The 14739-nt window shown below is 39.9% G+C and overlaps 2 protein-coding genes and 4 non-coding genes across 6 annotated transcripts; 1 reads left to right on the forward strand and 5 right to left on the reverse strand.

Annotated features, from left to right (window-relative positions):
* Positions 1–378: 378 nt before the first annotated feature.
* On the reverse strand, positions 379–4633 carry LOC119902089 (transmembrane protein 275). The gene is made up of 2 exons (XM_038718013.1): positions 4101–4633; positions 379–3018 (listed from the first exon to the last, which is right to left on the reverse strand). Exon 2 carries the CDS (start codon positions 2894–2896, stop codon positions 2276–2278), a length of 621 nt encoding a protein of 206 aa, XP_038573941.1. The 5' UTR covers positions 2897–3018; positions 4101–4633; the 3' UTR covers positions 379–2275.
* A 1430-nt stretch (positions 4634–6063) lies between these two features.
* Positions 6064–11202, reverse strand: kncn (kinocilin). Its single transcript, XM_038718014.1, has 5 exons — positions 10433–11202; positions 8738–8806; positions 8518–8589; positions 7471–7564; positions 6064–6336 (listed from the first exon to the last, which is right to left on the reverse strand). The coding sequence occupies exons 1-5, from the start codon at positions 10578–10580 to the stop codon at positions 6261–6263; spliced, it is 459 nt and encodes a 152-aa protein (XP_038573942.1). The 5' UTR covers positions 10581–11202; the 3' UTR covers positions 6064–6260.
* A 1199-nt stretch (positions 11203–12401) lies between these two features.
* Positions 12402–12473, reverse strand: trnag-ucc. Its single transcript has one exon. It is a non-coding gene; the product is annotated as a tRNA-Gly (tRNA).
* A 303-nt stretch (positions 12474–12776) lies between these two features.
* trnai-aau lies at positions 12777–12850 on the reverse strand. The gene has a single exon. It is a non-coding gene; the product is annotated as a tRNA-Ile (tRNA).
* Positions 12851–13058: 208 nt separating this feature from the next.
* Positions 13059–13130, forward strand: trnaw-cca. Its single transcript has one exon. It is a non-coding gene; the product is annotated as a tRNA-Trp (tRNA).
* Positions 13131–13741: 611 nt separating this feature from the next.
* On the reverse strand, positions 13742–13813 carry trnap-agg. Its single transcript has one exon. It is a non-coding gene; the product is annotated as a tRNA-Pro (tRNA).
* Positions 13814–14739: the final 926 nt, after the last annotated feature.

Below are 14739 nucleotides of genomic sequence, written 5' to 3' on the forward strand. Positions count from 1 at the left end.
ATAAATCTATTATTTGAGAGAATAACTGACAGGTTAATCAGCAATGAGAATAACTGTTAGCTGCATCCCCAGATGTGACACTGGTGACAGCCTTGCTTCTGGTGTAAAGGGAGCTGATTATGGCATTGAAAGATATACTGAAGCGTCATAAAGTCATAAAGTCATCAACTATTTCTATGTCAAAACCTTCTTTCTGAAATGTCTGGGGAAACACTTAAGCTTTATGTCTTGTTGTTTTCCTACAAACTGCTGTGAAGGAATCTTTTCTCCCTCTTGGAATAAATAATGCTTTTAACATTCATGCCCCAAGAAATGACTGTTATCACACAAGATCCCACAGGACTTGTTTGAAATTTGAATATATAACAAATCCAGCTGGTCATTTTTATTCATTTCACTTCATGATGACACAAAATGCAATGTAGCAAGAACATGGTGTCATGCCACGCATACATATTGAGCAACCTCATGTGCTCCTTTTTTATTTATATATTTTGAAGGATTCACATTTGGTTACTTTCAAAGTAAACAAATAATAATCTTCACAAAAATAATCTAGCCTTTACAGATTTTTGTGCTACACAAATGAAAGTACACAGATACGGTAACACCAACACTTCACAACAGGGTGTTTGCGTTTCCATGAGTCAGTTCTCTAAACATGCAAAAATAAGCTCAGCACTCTAATTTGGCAAGAGAGAGAGAGAGAGAGAGAGAGAGAGAGAGCTTTGACAGAAAAACTGATCCCTTTGAGGAGCACTGTCACAAATAATGAAGGTTAATACAGTATAAGGGAATCCTCTGGTCACTGGACTATGTACCTTTATGCATTTCTGGGATGGAACATTTAAACAATTTGCATGCATTTGTTACATCCACAAAAAACAAAAACTTGGTGAGGCTTTCCAAACAGTGTGGAATAGAAATCCAGAGCCAAACAAAGGCCTTCTAAAGAAAAATGCTATTGTGCACTTTTATTAGCCCTCATTAGTTTGATCCTGATATCTCAGTCTAAGGCAACTTTCCTTTCAAAGGAAATCAGGCTTTGAATGTCTCTTTTGACCAGTCAAGTTCATAACTGACAAAAAGACATCACAGTGATGGGGAACAGATACTTTGTTTTATGCAATCTGAATATCTGTCAGACGTCTTGGCTTGCTCATATTGTGTTTACTAGGTCCAGTGAAGGTTAACCTCTGCTGAATATGAAGTTAAAGTTTGTCATATCAGACATTAAAATGAGAATTCAGTACATGCTCACATTTGTAAAACATGAACTCAAATTCAAATTCATTCAATTCAAATTCATGGTGACAAAAATCATCATTATGACACTTTTTTATGCCCTAAAGTGAGGTAAGTCACTGTTCTACCTGGATCATGACCTAAACCGCATTACACTGTATATGAATTACTGAAGATATTATGGTGAACATGAACTTAAAACTGTGATTTGAGTTACGACTACCATCTGAAATCAGAAACTGTTGTGAATGCGGTGAGAAAGATTATATTCACATTGTTAATGTTAGTGTGATGACAGACCTTTGTCAAACTAAAGGAATAATGCTTACACACATTGTACACAGTTACAAGTAAATATACTGTAACACACTGGTCTATATGCACCATTTCCCATTACAAACGTATTGGCTGTAGGCAAGTAGTGAGTAATCAAGAACTGTAAGAACTGTAAATGCCACAAATTGAATTGACAGGATATTGCTTTGGGACCCCTGTGACCTATAATATGTTGTGCCCCAAAAACAAGTTCAGCACTGAGAATGGCACACAAAATACCAAATGTCACTACAAACGTACCTGTACAGTTCAACTCAGGTTTTCACTATTGACCTTTCACATCTACTCTTTTAAGAACAAATCAACAATCACATTCTGCAGGCGAGCCCTCTCAAATCACTACTGACAGGTGAGTTTACCACAAACCAGAGTAACAGTGAAAGAGAGAAATGTTTGTGGTTTGATTTCTTCATGGAAACTCTTCATAATGCCCCCACATTAAAAACAAAGACCTGTAGGAAAACAGCACTAGTGAGGTAGGAATTTGAATTCCAAAACCTATGATGTTTCATTAACTTTGCATGCTAATTACCAGTTGGCTGCACAGCAAGGAAATCAAAAGCATACTGTGGACAACTTGTCACGACCAGAAATATGGCACTAAACTAGAGGACATAATCACACTCAGCAAGCCCTAACCCCAGACGGATATTTACACTGCCTGCACTCCAGCCTTGGAAGAGTTTCTGTGCTGCTAGGTGACCATTTCTTCACGTGGCAGGTTGAGCCTCACCTCCCCTCCTGCTGCTGTGGAGGCAGAGTAGACTGCGGTGGCTGAAACAGAAGAAGGGCCGTTGGTCTCCATGGTGAAGAGCTTGCAGGGTCCTGACAGGGCCGCATCAGGAGCCTCCTTTTCTGGGCTGGACGCCTGGGATGATCCAGGGGAGGATGTGGGGCTCAGCTGCACGGCTGTAGTATCCTGCAGCGTGTGCTCGCTGGTCTCTATTTCAAACGCTGCCCCACCGGCCAGCCCGCCATGTCCCATTAGCCCCGAGCCCCTGCCGCCCACCTTAGACCTCCGTGAGCTGTGGGGAGGGGGGAGGCGGCTGCACACACAACAGGCCCCAAAAAAGGAAAAGGCCACCAGCAGTAGGATAGGTCCGATGATGATTGGAGGGTTGGCAGAAGGCACCAGTGTGCTGAAGGCGAACGCTCCCACCAGGGTGATGTTCAGTCCGGCCAGCATGATGCATAGGCCACAGGCACAGCAGAGTGCCGGAGAGGGCAGGCCATGAGGGCGAGACTTCCTCCTCGTCTTCTTCTGGGGCTCCTTTTTAGGTACAGGGGTACCGGTGTTTCTGTCAGTGATCACCATGTCTGCACCTCGAGGCTCTCTGTCTATCTCTTCCACTGTGTTGTCAAATCTCCCTGTGTTTCAGCCCAAACTCTTCCCCATGGCAACGTTTAAATAAATTCACAGCCAGGAAACGTCTTTGTCTGTAAATGACAACACATGACAGCTGTAAGAGATGCTTTATTTCTTTTTTTAGATACTCACAATGAAAGAAAATAGACTGTGCCTCTGATTAAGTGCACTCATTACACTGCTCTTGTTCCATGCACTAGTATCAATGGACATCTCTCTAATGCTCATTGTGGGCATAGTGAAGTGTCCTCCCTGAGTGGGTCTGTGTAATCCATCTATGAGCTCTGAACATTCATCACTCTGCCCTGCTGCTCCCATAAATTACAAATATCAAAAGAGGTTGTGGACAGACATGTGATGATAACTATCTGATGACCTTCAAGTAGAATACACTGGGCACTACTGTATGCATGTGGGTGAGAAGTTGCCATCTGACTGGTAGGATGTAACCTATTGGTGACACCAGAAGTTTGCCCCACATGTGTGGAGGGATCATGAGGATCCTGTCCAGTACTGTATATTTTAATCTTGAAAAACAACTATACTAGGAACTATTTCATATATAATTTTGCTTGTTTTTCTCAAAAAATTAACTCTGAAATGGAAAGTACACAAATAAACAATAATAGTGGGACCATTCATGGGGAATTTGACTACTCATATTGTTGCATAATAGTCAAATTCAGTAAACACTGAATGAGAGGCATGCAGCTAGTGACTCTTTCAACACCATCTTCAAGAAGACCCAAGTGCTGCTTCATAATTAAACATGATTGATCAAAGTCTCCGTTTATTTTGACATTGTTTTGTGAAGTAAAAAGTATGCACTTGCACTGCAGCTGCTTCATTCGTGCCTGGTAGGCCACTCCGGGAGAGCTTTTCAGTATTTAGTTGCAATCAAATCAGCCTTTTCATTCCAGCATGCACCCCATTCAAGAGCATCCAGTACAGACGAAGAGAGGGGATGAAGGGAAATGATCGTTTGTTTTACAAATGTGTATATCAATAAATCTATGACCCTGAATAGGCTATATTACAACAGCCTGGTCGTTTAAGTATGAATTAGGCTTCGCTAAGAAAACATTTTAAATGCATGCTTACTGCACGGATGTGTTCCAATCCTGTAAAAAAAAATTAAGCCGTAAACTCTTACCCTTTATGTCGATATACTGGAGGTATTTCCATTGTTTAATCGGTAGATTTTCACCGAGATTCCCAGTCTTAATTACCGGGTGTAATTACTGAGAGGTCGAAAGGACGCATTTACACCAAACGAGGGTTTTTCATCCTGCTTTCGTAGCTTTACAGTCCTGAGGGCACAAGTCATGACAGCCATTCAATCAGTGGCCGCGGAAACACAAGGCGAGGCGATCCGACCTGCGGAGGAATATTAAATCCCAGGGAAGAGGATAGATCACTTAGGTGAGATGGCATTTCCTCTGAGTTGACACACAGACGCAACACCGCGTGCTGCTCCTGAAGAGGACCGAGACGCACGTAGCACCTGACAGGTCATCCTGCTACTGATATAGAGGGTAACCGCCAATATGTGCGAGGCATCTCTCCGGCAGTCGGCGTGGAGCCGTCAAATTTCATTATTTCATATTTGATCTACAGCGCAGAGCATCTTCACTCCTCTGTGGACCTCTGGATGCGACTCTCCTCCTTCTCCTTCTCCTCCTCCTCCTCCTCACTGATCCATCCCTTACCGGTGTTCAACCTGGGGATATGTGTGTGTGTGTGTGTGTGTGTGTGTGTGTGTGTGTTGCACCCACCCTGTAGCTCACTAGTTTGTTACTTGTTGCTGATTTTTCAAGAGGAACACGCAAAATGTTTAATAATTTAACAATTTCTTTTGAAATGTAATCTGATATCCCGTTTGAAATTTGTATGTTATTTACAATCGCCATGTAAAATAACATGATGCCACTTCATTTGGGGGTTCATGTCAATAATCAGAAATTAAAACGACATTAGGTTTGCCAGGTCATGGGTTAAGTGTCATGAGTCACCTAAATGCCAACAACATAAGTTATGTTGTCAGTAATTAGATATTAATCAATCGTTAATAAAGGTTTCAGAGGGTCAGATGATATAAACAGCAGCTGACAAATTTTTAAGAGAAGTTTTTGTATTTGAAACTTAAGTTAACGTTCATTCTTGATCTTGGAAATAGTTGACAAAATAATCTTACTAGCTTTAAAAAAAACTTTGCATGTTTAAAATGATGTTTGTAAAGACCTACTATGCTGCCAAATTAATCCCAACACAAGGTCCCCTTACTCTCTCACTCCAGTGCTTTCATGAGACTATTTTCCCCTCGTGCCATACATAGTTGTATCCTGACAGTGACAGATTTCGCATGGATGGATACTCAAAAATCTGTTTAAATCAAACAAAAATATATATGTTATTGGGAAAAGTGTGGAGATTATTTTTATTTGGGTGAAGTGATCCTTTAGATGTTCCCAGTTCTGCGTTTTGAGGTGAGGTCCAGGGTCTTTCACTATTGTTTAACTGGATGTGGCTGCACGGTTTACAGCTGGTAAAATTGTTATACCCTCTGGTTTAAAAAAAAATTATATTTATGTTTTAATTGTAAATTGCTTTCTGGATGATGTGCTTTCATTATGTGTCAGACACAGAGGGATTGTGATCTGAGGCCTGACAATCAAACCACTGGTTGTCATCAGGGTTGCTGCAGACTCCTCCGGCTCCAGTTGCCTTCATTATTCAACCTCACAGCACGTCACAATTTTTGTCAGAGAACAGTGTTCTTCCCCACACCACTTCCCATGCAGCAGCCATTCTGTCTGTGCTGTCCCGAATATCAATGTATTATGTTTCACTGCGGGGGTGCAGTTCACTGTATGCAGGCAATAGATGTAGCTATTTGTCTGTAACTATATGTGTGTCTGTACACATGCATGTATTCCAATTTGTTTTGCTCATGACAATATAAGCAGGGGAACTTGTGCTGAATAGTCCCTTCACCGCTTAACAACCATAATAAATTCTTAATTGCTGGCTGTAAAAAAATTGTATGATGATGAGATGAGATGAGCTGAGCTGCGCTCAAGTGGGTTAATTTTTATCTTCACTCACTGTCAGGACAATTGAATATTTGGAAATGTTTATTAGACCACATAAATACAAGTTCAGCAGGTACAACAATTCTACAGAAAAGGAAAAAAAACCCAGAAAGCTTCAAATCACTTCTTTTTTTGTTCCACATTTGAAAGAAACCTGATAATGAAGATTAGTGGGGAAGTTGAATGATATAGGGTTAGGGTTAGGGGGTCATGTGGTGACATCATGGCAGGTCTTGATCAGCAGGTGATAGCTTAAGTTTCCGTCGAGATAAGACGTCTGGCATGTCTGAGGATGTCCTGCAACACACCACAGCAAGACTCATGTAAGTAATTAAAGGGATGTTGTATTGTGTCTGTTTGTTAAAGCTGAACTAAAACATCCTCCGGGGAAAAAATTAAAGTTGAGATCATTTCTTTAGAGGCATCTGTTAACAACGTCTTCCTTCAGTTTGGATCAAAGTATATTACTTTGTTCCCAATAAATTTAAAAAGAGTTTTAAAATGACTGTGCTACACAATTAGTGTATTGGTATGTGGATAATGTGTTAAAATGAACCTCAGTAAAGGAATTCACGCATTATTATTTATTTTTTAAAGAATGAGGTTAAATCTTGATATATTTTTTCCAGTAGTGAAAAAAAAGAAATCATCATTTTACATGATTTGCCCAATTTATGGCCTTTTTGGATTATAACTAGTAAGAGGCATTGCAATAAACTGGACCTTAAAAATTCATCTTTTTACATGTCACTCACATACTCACTCATGTTTAATTTCACACGAGTCAGTGCATGTCGTGTTCTGACATCGGACATCATTGAAATCTATCAGATATCTGGGTTGAAAAGGTACCTTGTTATGTTCACTTTTGAAGTCTCCTTGTCTCCTCTAAATGCCTTGAAAAGGCAACAAAACATTCTTATATAAGATGGGTTTTTTTGTGGCTATTCTACTGACAATCATCAACAACAATAGTGACCATAGAATCAGTGCAACAGCTTAATCTTGTCAAAGTAAACAACATTTTTGGCATGTCATTATATTCACAGAATCACAGAGTCACAGAATTACATTCTCCTTTAAATTTAAAAACTGGACGTACTGCAAAAAGAACAACATAAAATCAAATCAGTTAGCCATCAAATCAATCAGATAAAGATGCAAAATGTTCACTATTTTTCTGAATAAAGTAAAGTTAAGTTCAGAGAATTAAAAGCGCATTAAGATAAGGGAAACATTATGATCTTTGAGTAGTTGTGACTTCAAATGGGATGTGAACTCTAGCCTCTTCTGTTGTAGCCAATTGAACCGGTCACCCATCCTGATCATCCTTACCTTTCTTGGAAACGTCACACCACTTCTTGCTCTCACTTGTAAATTGCTTATCCACATTAACCCTTTAATTCACAAGATATAATAGTGGTCTCGTACCCCTCATCTGGGTTGGTCTCAGCCGTCGGCCCGCCCTCCACAAAGGTTCCCATTCGACTCTTTGAACGCTCCAGATTCAGTTGACTCTGGGTTCCTGCCACAGAAAGGAGCAGAATTTCACCAATCTGTGGAAATCCAAGAGCTGTGTTGTACTATGAAGGCTGGCAGGAAAAAGGCACACGCATCTGTCTTCACTACTTAAACTCTAGAAAAAGCGATCTGCTGGTACGGGCATGTACAAGCAGCAGCAGTTTCTAAAAAAAACAACACCAATCTCCATCTCATATGGGTGTATGGGTGCAGTTAAATAGGCATAACAGAGGGAACAGACCCAGGATAATCTCTGCAGCCATGATGACAATACTCTAAAAGCTGCGTAAATGAAATTGGCATCCCATAGTCCTTCGCTCCTATAAAACTAAATCACAATATCATGCAGGCATTCCTGACCAACTTGTTTTCTATTCATCCAGTGAATCTTAACAGGAACACGTTTTCTGTTAAAATAAAAAAAGAAAGGAAAAAATGTAAATTTGTTTATTACATGCTCCACAAAGAGCTTCAGGAATTAAAGCCTTAGTGCTGGTTTACATATAATATATTATATAAACATTTTTCGTGCACAAACCCACCTTTTTTACCATAGGGAGTTCATTTTAATGGAATATTTAAAATGAATCCGAACCAAATATACACTTACATAATTTTTTTCAGATGGGTATAAAAATAGGTGGTTATGAAAGAAGAAAACATGTCTTTTTTTCTTTGCTTTTTTTTCACTATTCAACTGCACCCCATGAGATATTAGAGAGATGGCTGATGCCCCACAATATCCGTCTAAACACATTACCTCTTTCACTGTGAGCTCTCCAGTGTACATGAAGGTGTCAGATTTGTTATCAGCAAATAAGTGACACGGACTTGTTGGCTCACTTTTAAGTAGCAAACCGAACACATTATCGTTGAATGTTATACGACACCCGCATATGCTTGGCTGCCTTTTCTGTTGAAACACTGAGGAAAATGCTGGCTCACACATTCACTCACCTTCTCTTCTTAGTATCTCCACGGGTTGATCTGGAGCGGGATTGGCAGGTGTTGGCTGCACTCTGAAGTTTCCTGGGAAGAATGCCAAAGCAATGTCCCCCATTATTGTTTTTCATTGATTTTGTGAACGAGCGTTCATATTTATCACAGCATAGCACATGTGATATAAGTACTTAAACTGAATTTTAAAATAATTAATAAAAAATATCAAACAGCTTACCAAAGGAAGGGAGAATATGGTTGATGTTGAGCCAGGCTTTTACGAAGGGGAAGATCGATATGAGCAGGCCTGAAAAGCACAATTCATTTGATTAACAATATAAAAACACTGTTTTAACTATATTTCCTATCAGCTGAAGAAATAAGAAGTAACAATAGATGAATTGCAGTGTTTATCGTGGGTTCAAAAGAAATGATAGTCAATCATATGTATTCTTTGCCCTGAATTTCACCATAGTGGACTGAAACAGAATACTAACAGGAAAATATTTTGTACTGCAGGCTCTAAGATCTCATTATAATGGGAAATCAAATCACTGTGGTATAAAAGCATAAATTTAATCACTTGCAAAGTCCAATTTATTGCAATCTGTTAATTTCATTTGCTCAAGTGTTTGAATTACAAATTTCCAGAAGGTAGAAAAGCTCTCTTTCCTTTTTTGTAGAAGTTCCCATACTTCCCTAGACATCACAACCAACTAAAAGATTGTTTGATGAAACAGCCTTTGGATTACTTTCAGTGTACCAGATGCAAATGTGTGATTTTCTTCATGTTCCAGCTTAAAGCAATATCTAAACCACATGGCTTGTGTGCCTCTCAGTGGCACTCTGCTCCAATTCAGCAATATTCCGTTATTGATTTCCCTTGCAAGCCACCAAGAGCTGGCATTAAACAGTGGCAGGTCCTCGGGGTGGCTGTGATGCATGTATGTGCTTAAAATGTCATGAAACTGCAGATGGAGTGAAAAGAATCTGCCGAGAACACTCTGTCCATACTCATTAGTCAGCCTGTGTGTCGGAGGAGGCATCAAGGCACATAAGCCCCAAAACACATAATTAGATGCTACTGCTGCACAAGTGGTGCCAGAGTGAATGTCTCTGTCAGGCTGCTGTGCACAGTTCTGATTTGCCAAATTCTTTTGCAAATAAGGAAGACAAATTAATTATTGAAAGCTGATCACATCGTCAGGGAGAATGCATTTCACATTAACAATGCATGCTGATGTTGTCTTCCTCAGATCAAAAGCCCTGCCCTTCGCTCTTTTGCTCCAGGAAGGCAGGCTTTATCTTGCCGGAGCGGCTCGTCAGGCTGTCAGTTGTTTCCAGTTACACTGTTGATCCAGTTACAAATGGTCACATGGTGTGTTTTCTAAAGAGTGGTGGTTGGAAAATGTCCCAAGCTGCAGATCTTTAATCTGATCATTTTTTTCTCTAAATAAAAAATGTAAATATTCCTCAATTTGCCCGGGCCGTCGGGTATGAATGTGTCTCGAACCCAATTCTACAGATTTGTGTTAACCCTTGTGTTTTGTTAACAGAGGCTTTACATTCTCATTGCTCCAGGTCTCACAAAGGCCACTGCTGGATGTGTGAAAATAACAATTGTAAAATCAACCATTTTTTTCTTCAAATATATTTTTTTCCACATAAAACTAGGAAAAAGCATTAAGTATCAAGGTAATAAACAATGTTAAATGTGTTTGTATAAGCTGTTAAAAAGGGTCAGGGGTCTTCAGGACCCCATGAGAACTGTATGGTTAACCCACTTTTACTCTAAGTAATCGCCCATCAATATTCAGTGACACTTCAGAAAAAGACTAACTCATGGGTTTAGACAACCAATGACTTTCAACAATTACTAAATAAATTCCCACCACTGGGTCAGTAGTTCCTGAACAGTTTCACACACACTCACCGAGGCTGCCCGCTCCCAGGAAGATGCCTCCGACGGCATCAGCGTCACAGTCCCTGGATACCCCAATGAGGATGCAGCCCGCCACAATGCTCAGCAGGGAAGAGCCCACCCGTAGCCCATGGTATTGCCCTACGCTGACGGTGTTCATTCAGCAGGTGGAGGCCCCCCACCTGCCCTTCATGCACACAAACACACATGCACATGCACGCACACAGAGTGAACAGCCCCAAAGCTGTACTCTGCTTCGACTCGGGCCCTCACTACCACTGGCAACTTTACTGTCACCTGAATGAGCATTGCCCTTCCCTCGTTTTCACTCTCTCTGACACACAATCACTTTCTCTGGCGGAGCCTCCATCTCTGTTCTCCGTTGCTCAAGACGTCTCATGCATCTTTAAATATGGAGCTCGGGTTTCCACTGCCACCGAAAATGAGAAAGCTTGGTGGCGCTGGCTCTTGTGACAGCGACACGAGTGCTACAAATCTGATCACAGTCCTCTTCCCGGTATCTAGTATCACGTCCGCAGCGAACACCTAATTTAGGAAGATGTAGGCCTACAATGAAATGACAGCTGTGTGGCTGTCTCGTGGAAGCGTGCGGTGTGTCAAGGAGTTAAAAGTAAGAAACCGTAGTACGACTACAGGGGAGAAGGGGAGAAGGAGAGAAGGGGGGAGGGCAGAGAGAGAGAAGGGGCGACAGTTAGAGAGACAGAGTTATATGCTACTTGTGTGATTTGTCTGTGAGCTTGAAGGGAATGTGTAATGAAAGGTTCAGAGAGTCCTCTACGGTGGGGGCCCGAGGCCATCCATAAAGGCCTACAGTTGCCATAGGAATAGCATATCCATGGCAACAGAGGGAAAAAGAGGGTAAGCAGGATGACAAACGAACTTACGGGGTAGAGGAGAAACAGTGACACATTTCCTGTTCAGCAGGTAAACGCCTACTTTCTTTCTCTAGAGTCACATATGTCAATTATTAATCAGTACTGGGGTGTGTGTGTGACATACACAGCCCATACCTATTGAGTTGCGTAGCTTAATCTTTGTGTCATGGTTTTGGTTTTTAGTGTTTTCTGCCCCTGTTTCACTCCCTGACTCTGTGTTCTGGTTTTGTGTTCTTGTTCTTCTTGATCATTGGTTCCATCTTTGTTGTAATTCTGTTACCTTTGTCTTTGTGAACTGTTGCTTGCTTTACTTCCTGTTTTATTGTGTTTTGTCAGTGTCTGGTGATTTTGTCTCGCTTTGTTACCTGTCTGCTTTGATTCCTAATGTGTCTCACCTGTGGTTAATTACCCTGCCTGCTTCTTCTGTTCAATTCTCACGTTCATGTTTGGAAACCTGCCTCTCTTTGGACTTCTTCTTCATCTCCTGTAAGCCTGAGATTTCTGTTGGAGTTATAATAAAAAACTCTCAAACTGCATTGGAGCCTCTGCCTTGAAACTCGGCCAATAACCGTGATTCTTTGTGGCTTGTGACCCTTCAAAATTAAGTAAAGTCACTTGTGTTTACATAATTAGCACACTAAATTATTGGTTTCTCTGAACTGTCTCACATTGTAAAGTAACAACCACAAATGTTAGTTAACGACAGAAAGGTAACTCATCTCTCTAACGTCTGTCTCCGAGGTCACCAGCACTGTGGCCTCTCATGGGAGATTTTTTGATTGCTTTTCAAATAAAAATGACATAGATACACTACTCACTCACTTACTCATCGTCGTCAACTGCTTATCCTGTGTACAGGGTTGCAGGGATAGAAATCCTACACTAAATAACTTGAAAACAATTAACAAGTAGCTTCAATAGGAATAGTAAACATTTTAAAATCAGACATTGTTCTTTCATCCCAACTTTTCAATTAAATTTTAGAATTTATATTCTATGTATTTGAAAGTATATATATTAGTATATATATTTATTTATACATTATTTGGTTGTTTTCGAGTGAGAGGGAAAGCAAGAAAATTATATGCGTTGGCCGGGAATCGAACCCGGGTCAACTGCTTGGAAGGCAGCTATGCTAACCACTATACCACCAACGCACGAGACGATTCTTTCAAAAGACATTAGCTCTCTTAATCGTAATTCACATGCATATATCCAAGTAAAATCATGTTGTGTCATAAAAAACATCTTTTGGCTCAGATTTAGAGTTCACCCCTGGGCGCTGCACAGTGGCTGTTCACCCCTGAGGGATGGGTTAAATACATAGAATGAATTTCACTACATGTTTGTGTATGCGACAATAAAGTACCTTACCTTACCATAGAGTACCGTGCAGCATTGTGTATATGTATTGCAACGTAGTTACAGTGGAAAACAACAATACTCACAAGCAAAAGAAGTGGCCCGTACGGGGATCGAACCCGCGACCTTGGCGTTATTAGCACCACGCTCTAACCAACTGAGCTAACCGGCCACAAGCATCCGCTTTGGCCATTATATTTCATTATTACATCGAATACTGGCATCCTTCTGATAAGTAATTTCATGTACTGACAACTGCAGACTACCGAAGACGTCCTCACACCAGCATTGTCAAATAAATCCACATTCAATAAGTGAAAACTATGAACGTCACATCACATGTTATGTTTATGTAAGTTCTATTTAAAACTACTTAATCAGACCTCGTGGCGCAACGGTAGCGCGTCTGACTCCAGATCAGAAGGTTGCGTGTTCAAATCACGTCGGGGTCATTGTTTTCATAACTTTCTTTGTATCTAAAAAATTAAGATGAGGAAACCTTTATTTGTCCCACAGTGGGGAAATTGCGGTAAAGACAAGAACACAGATAGATAAGTAGATAATTAATTCTTTCCAAACGTAAATGGTAAAATCATCTCTGGTGGTATTAAACCATTTTACATTTTTATTATGCATGCTTTAAGATGAACACATCAACTTTATAAAAATATATAGGCCTATGTGTTTTTAACATTGTTTTTTAACGCTTATTTCAAGATTCAATTTTAAACAGAAATAACATCAAATCTAATTTTACTAAATTATAGACCCATATTAAATAAATAAATAAAATAAACAGATGATATGCCATCATCATCAATTAAATTAATTGCAAAATGTTCTGCAAATCACTTAATCACATTGGGTAAAAAAAGAAAAAAAACGTCCAAATTCTCTGATTACAGTTTTCTAAATGTGAATATTTTCTGGGTTTTTTTGCTCCTCTATGACAGTAAACTGAATATATGCGGCTTGTGGACAAAAGAAGATATTTGAGCACGTCCTCCATACCTAGACAGACAAGACTGATAGCATGGATGTAAGAAATGGTGAGAAGAAAAGAGGGCTCGTCCGGGATTTGAACCCGGGACCTCTCGCACCCTAAGCGAGAATCATACCCCTAGACCAACGAGCCGACTTGACAGTTAACCTGTATGAGACTACACAAAGCTCCCAATGTGTTACTATGTAAGCGTTTCAAAAAAATGTTTTTTTCAAGTTAGGTCACTAAAGACCTGTAGTAATTTCAAAACCATGTGGATTGACAGTAACTTATAACATTATTACAAAAGTGACAATCATTCATGTTTTTTAAAACCTAACTTAAACGACCAAAAATGTTACAACCAAAACGTTCTTCCTACAAATTACGTTAAAGTTACCCTACTGTGTGTATTTTCCTACAAGCAGATGCTTCATAAGATTTCCTATTAGTAAGCTGTTGTGTTTTACTTTTTTTTTTTACAGTTAACATTAATACACAAACAAATCCATCATAGTGGCAGTGAGGGCGTCCCACTGTTGCAAATTATCAACTCACATGAAGACGTTATTCATGGTTTTTTAACTGTAGACTTAAGTTTTCATTTTCCAACTGATCTTCAACAAACAAAATAAATTAATTGAGGCTTGTGTGCCACAATATTAAGTTGTCAACGTTGTTAACCCGCTTAGTTTGCCCAGGAGATAAGTCTTAGCTGACTATTAGCATGTTAGGCTAATGTTAGTTACAGTTTCAATTAACATTAGGCAGTAAATGCACTTTTATTGTTATATGGAGGTAAGTGTTTGAAAAATGGCTATACGCTATTATTAGCAATATCACATACCCAAGTCTTTCACATTAGTTTGTTCCTAGGGGCAAGGTGGGACACTTGGCTGTTTGACTGCGCCCATTAGCGGGCTACACCCATAGACTGTACAGTATATAAGAAAGGCCATACCTGTGTTGGTACCATGGATGTAGCACTAGCTGCAGTTAGCCTGCAGTTAGCCTGTAAGTTAAGAGTTTATCAACAGTTCAGTAGTCATGTCAGTAAATATATATTATGGTAGTAACAA

The sequence above is a fragment of the Micropterus salmoides genome, unplaced genomic scaffold (genome assembly GCF_014851395.1).
Source record: "Micropterus salmoides isolate LMB-PRFRI ecotype aquatic unplaced genomic scaffold, ASM1485139v1 Ms_hic_scaffold_14, whole genome shotgun sequence".
In the NCBI taxonomy this organism is placed as follows: domain Eukaryota; kingdom Metazoa; phylum Chordata; class Actinopteri; order Centrarchiformes; family Centrarchidae; genus Micropterus; species Micropterus salmoides.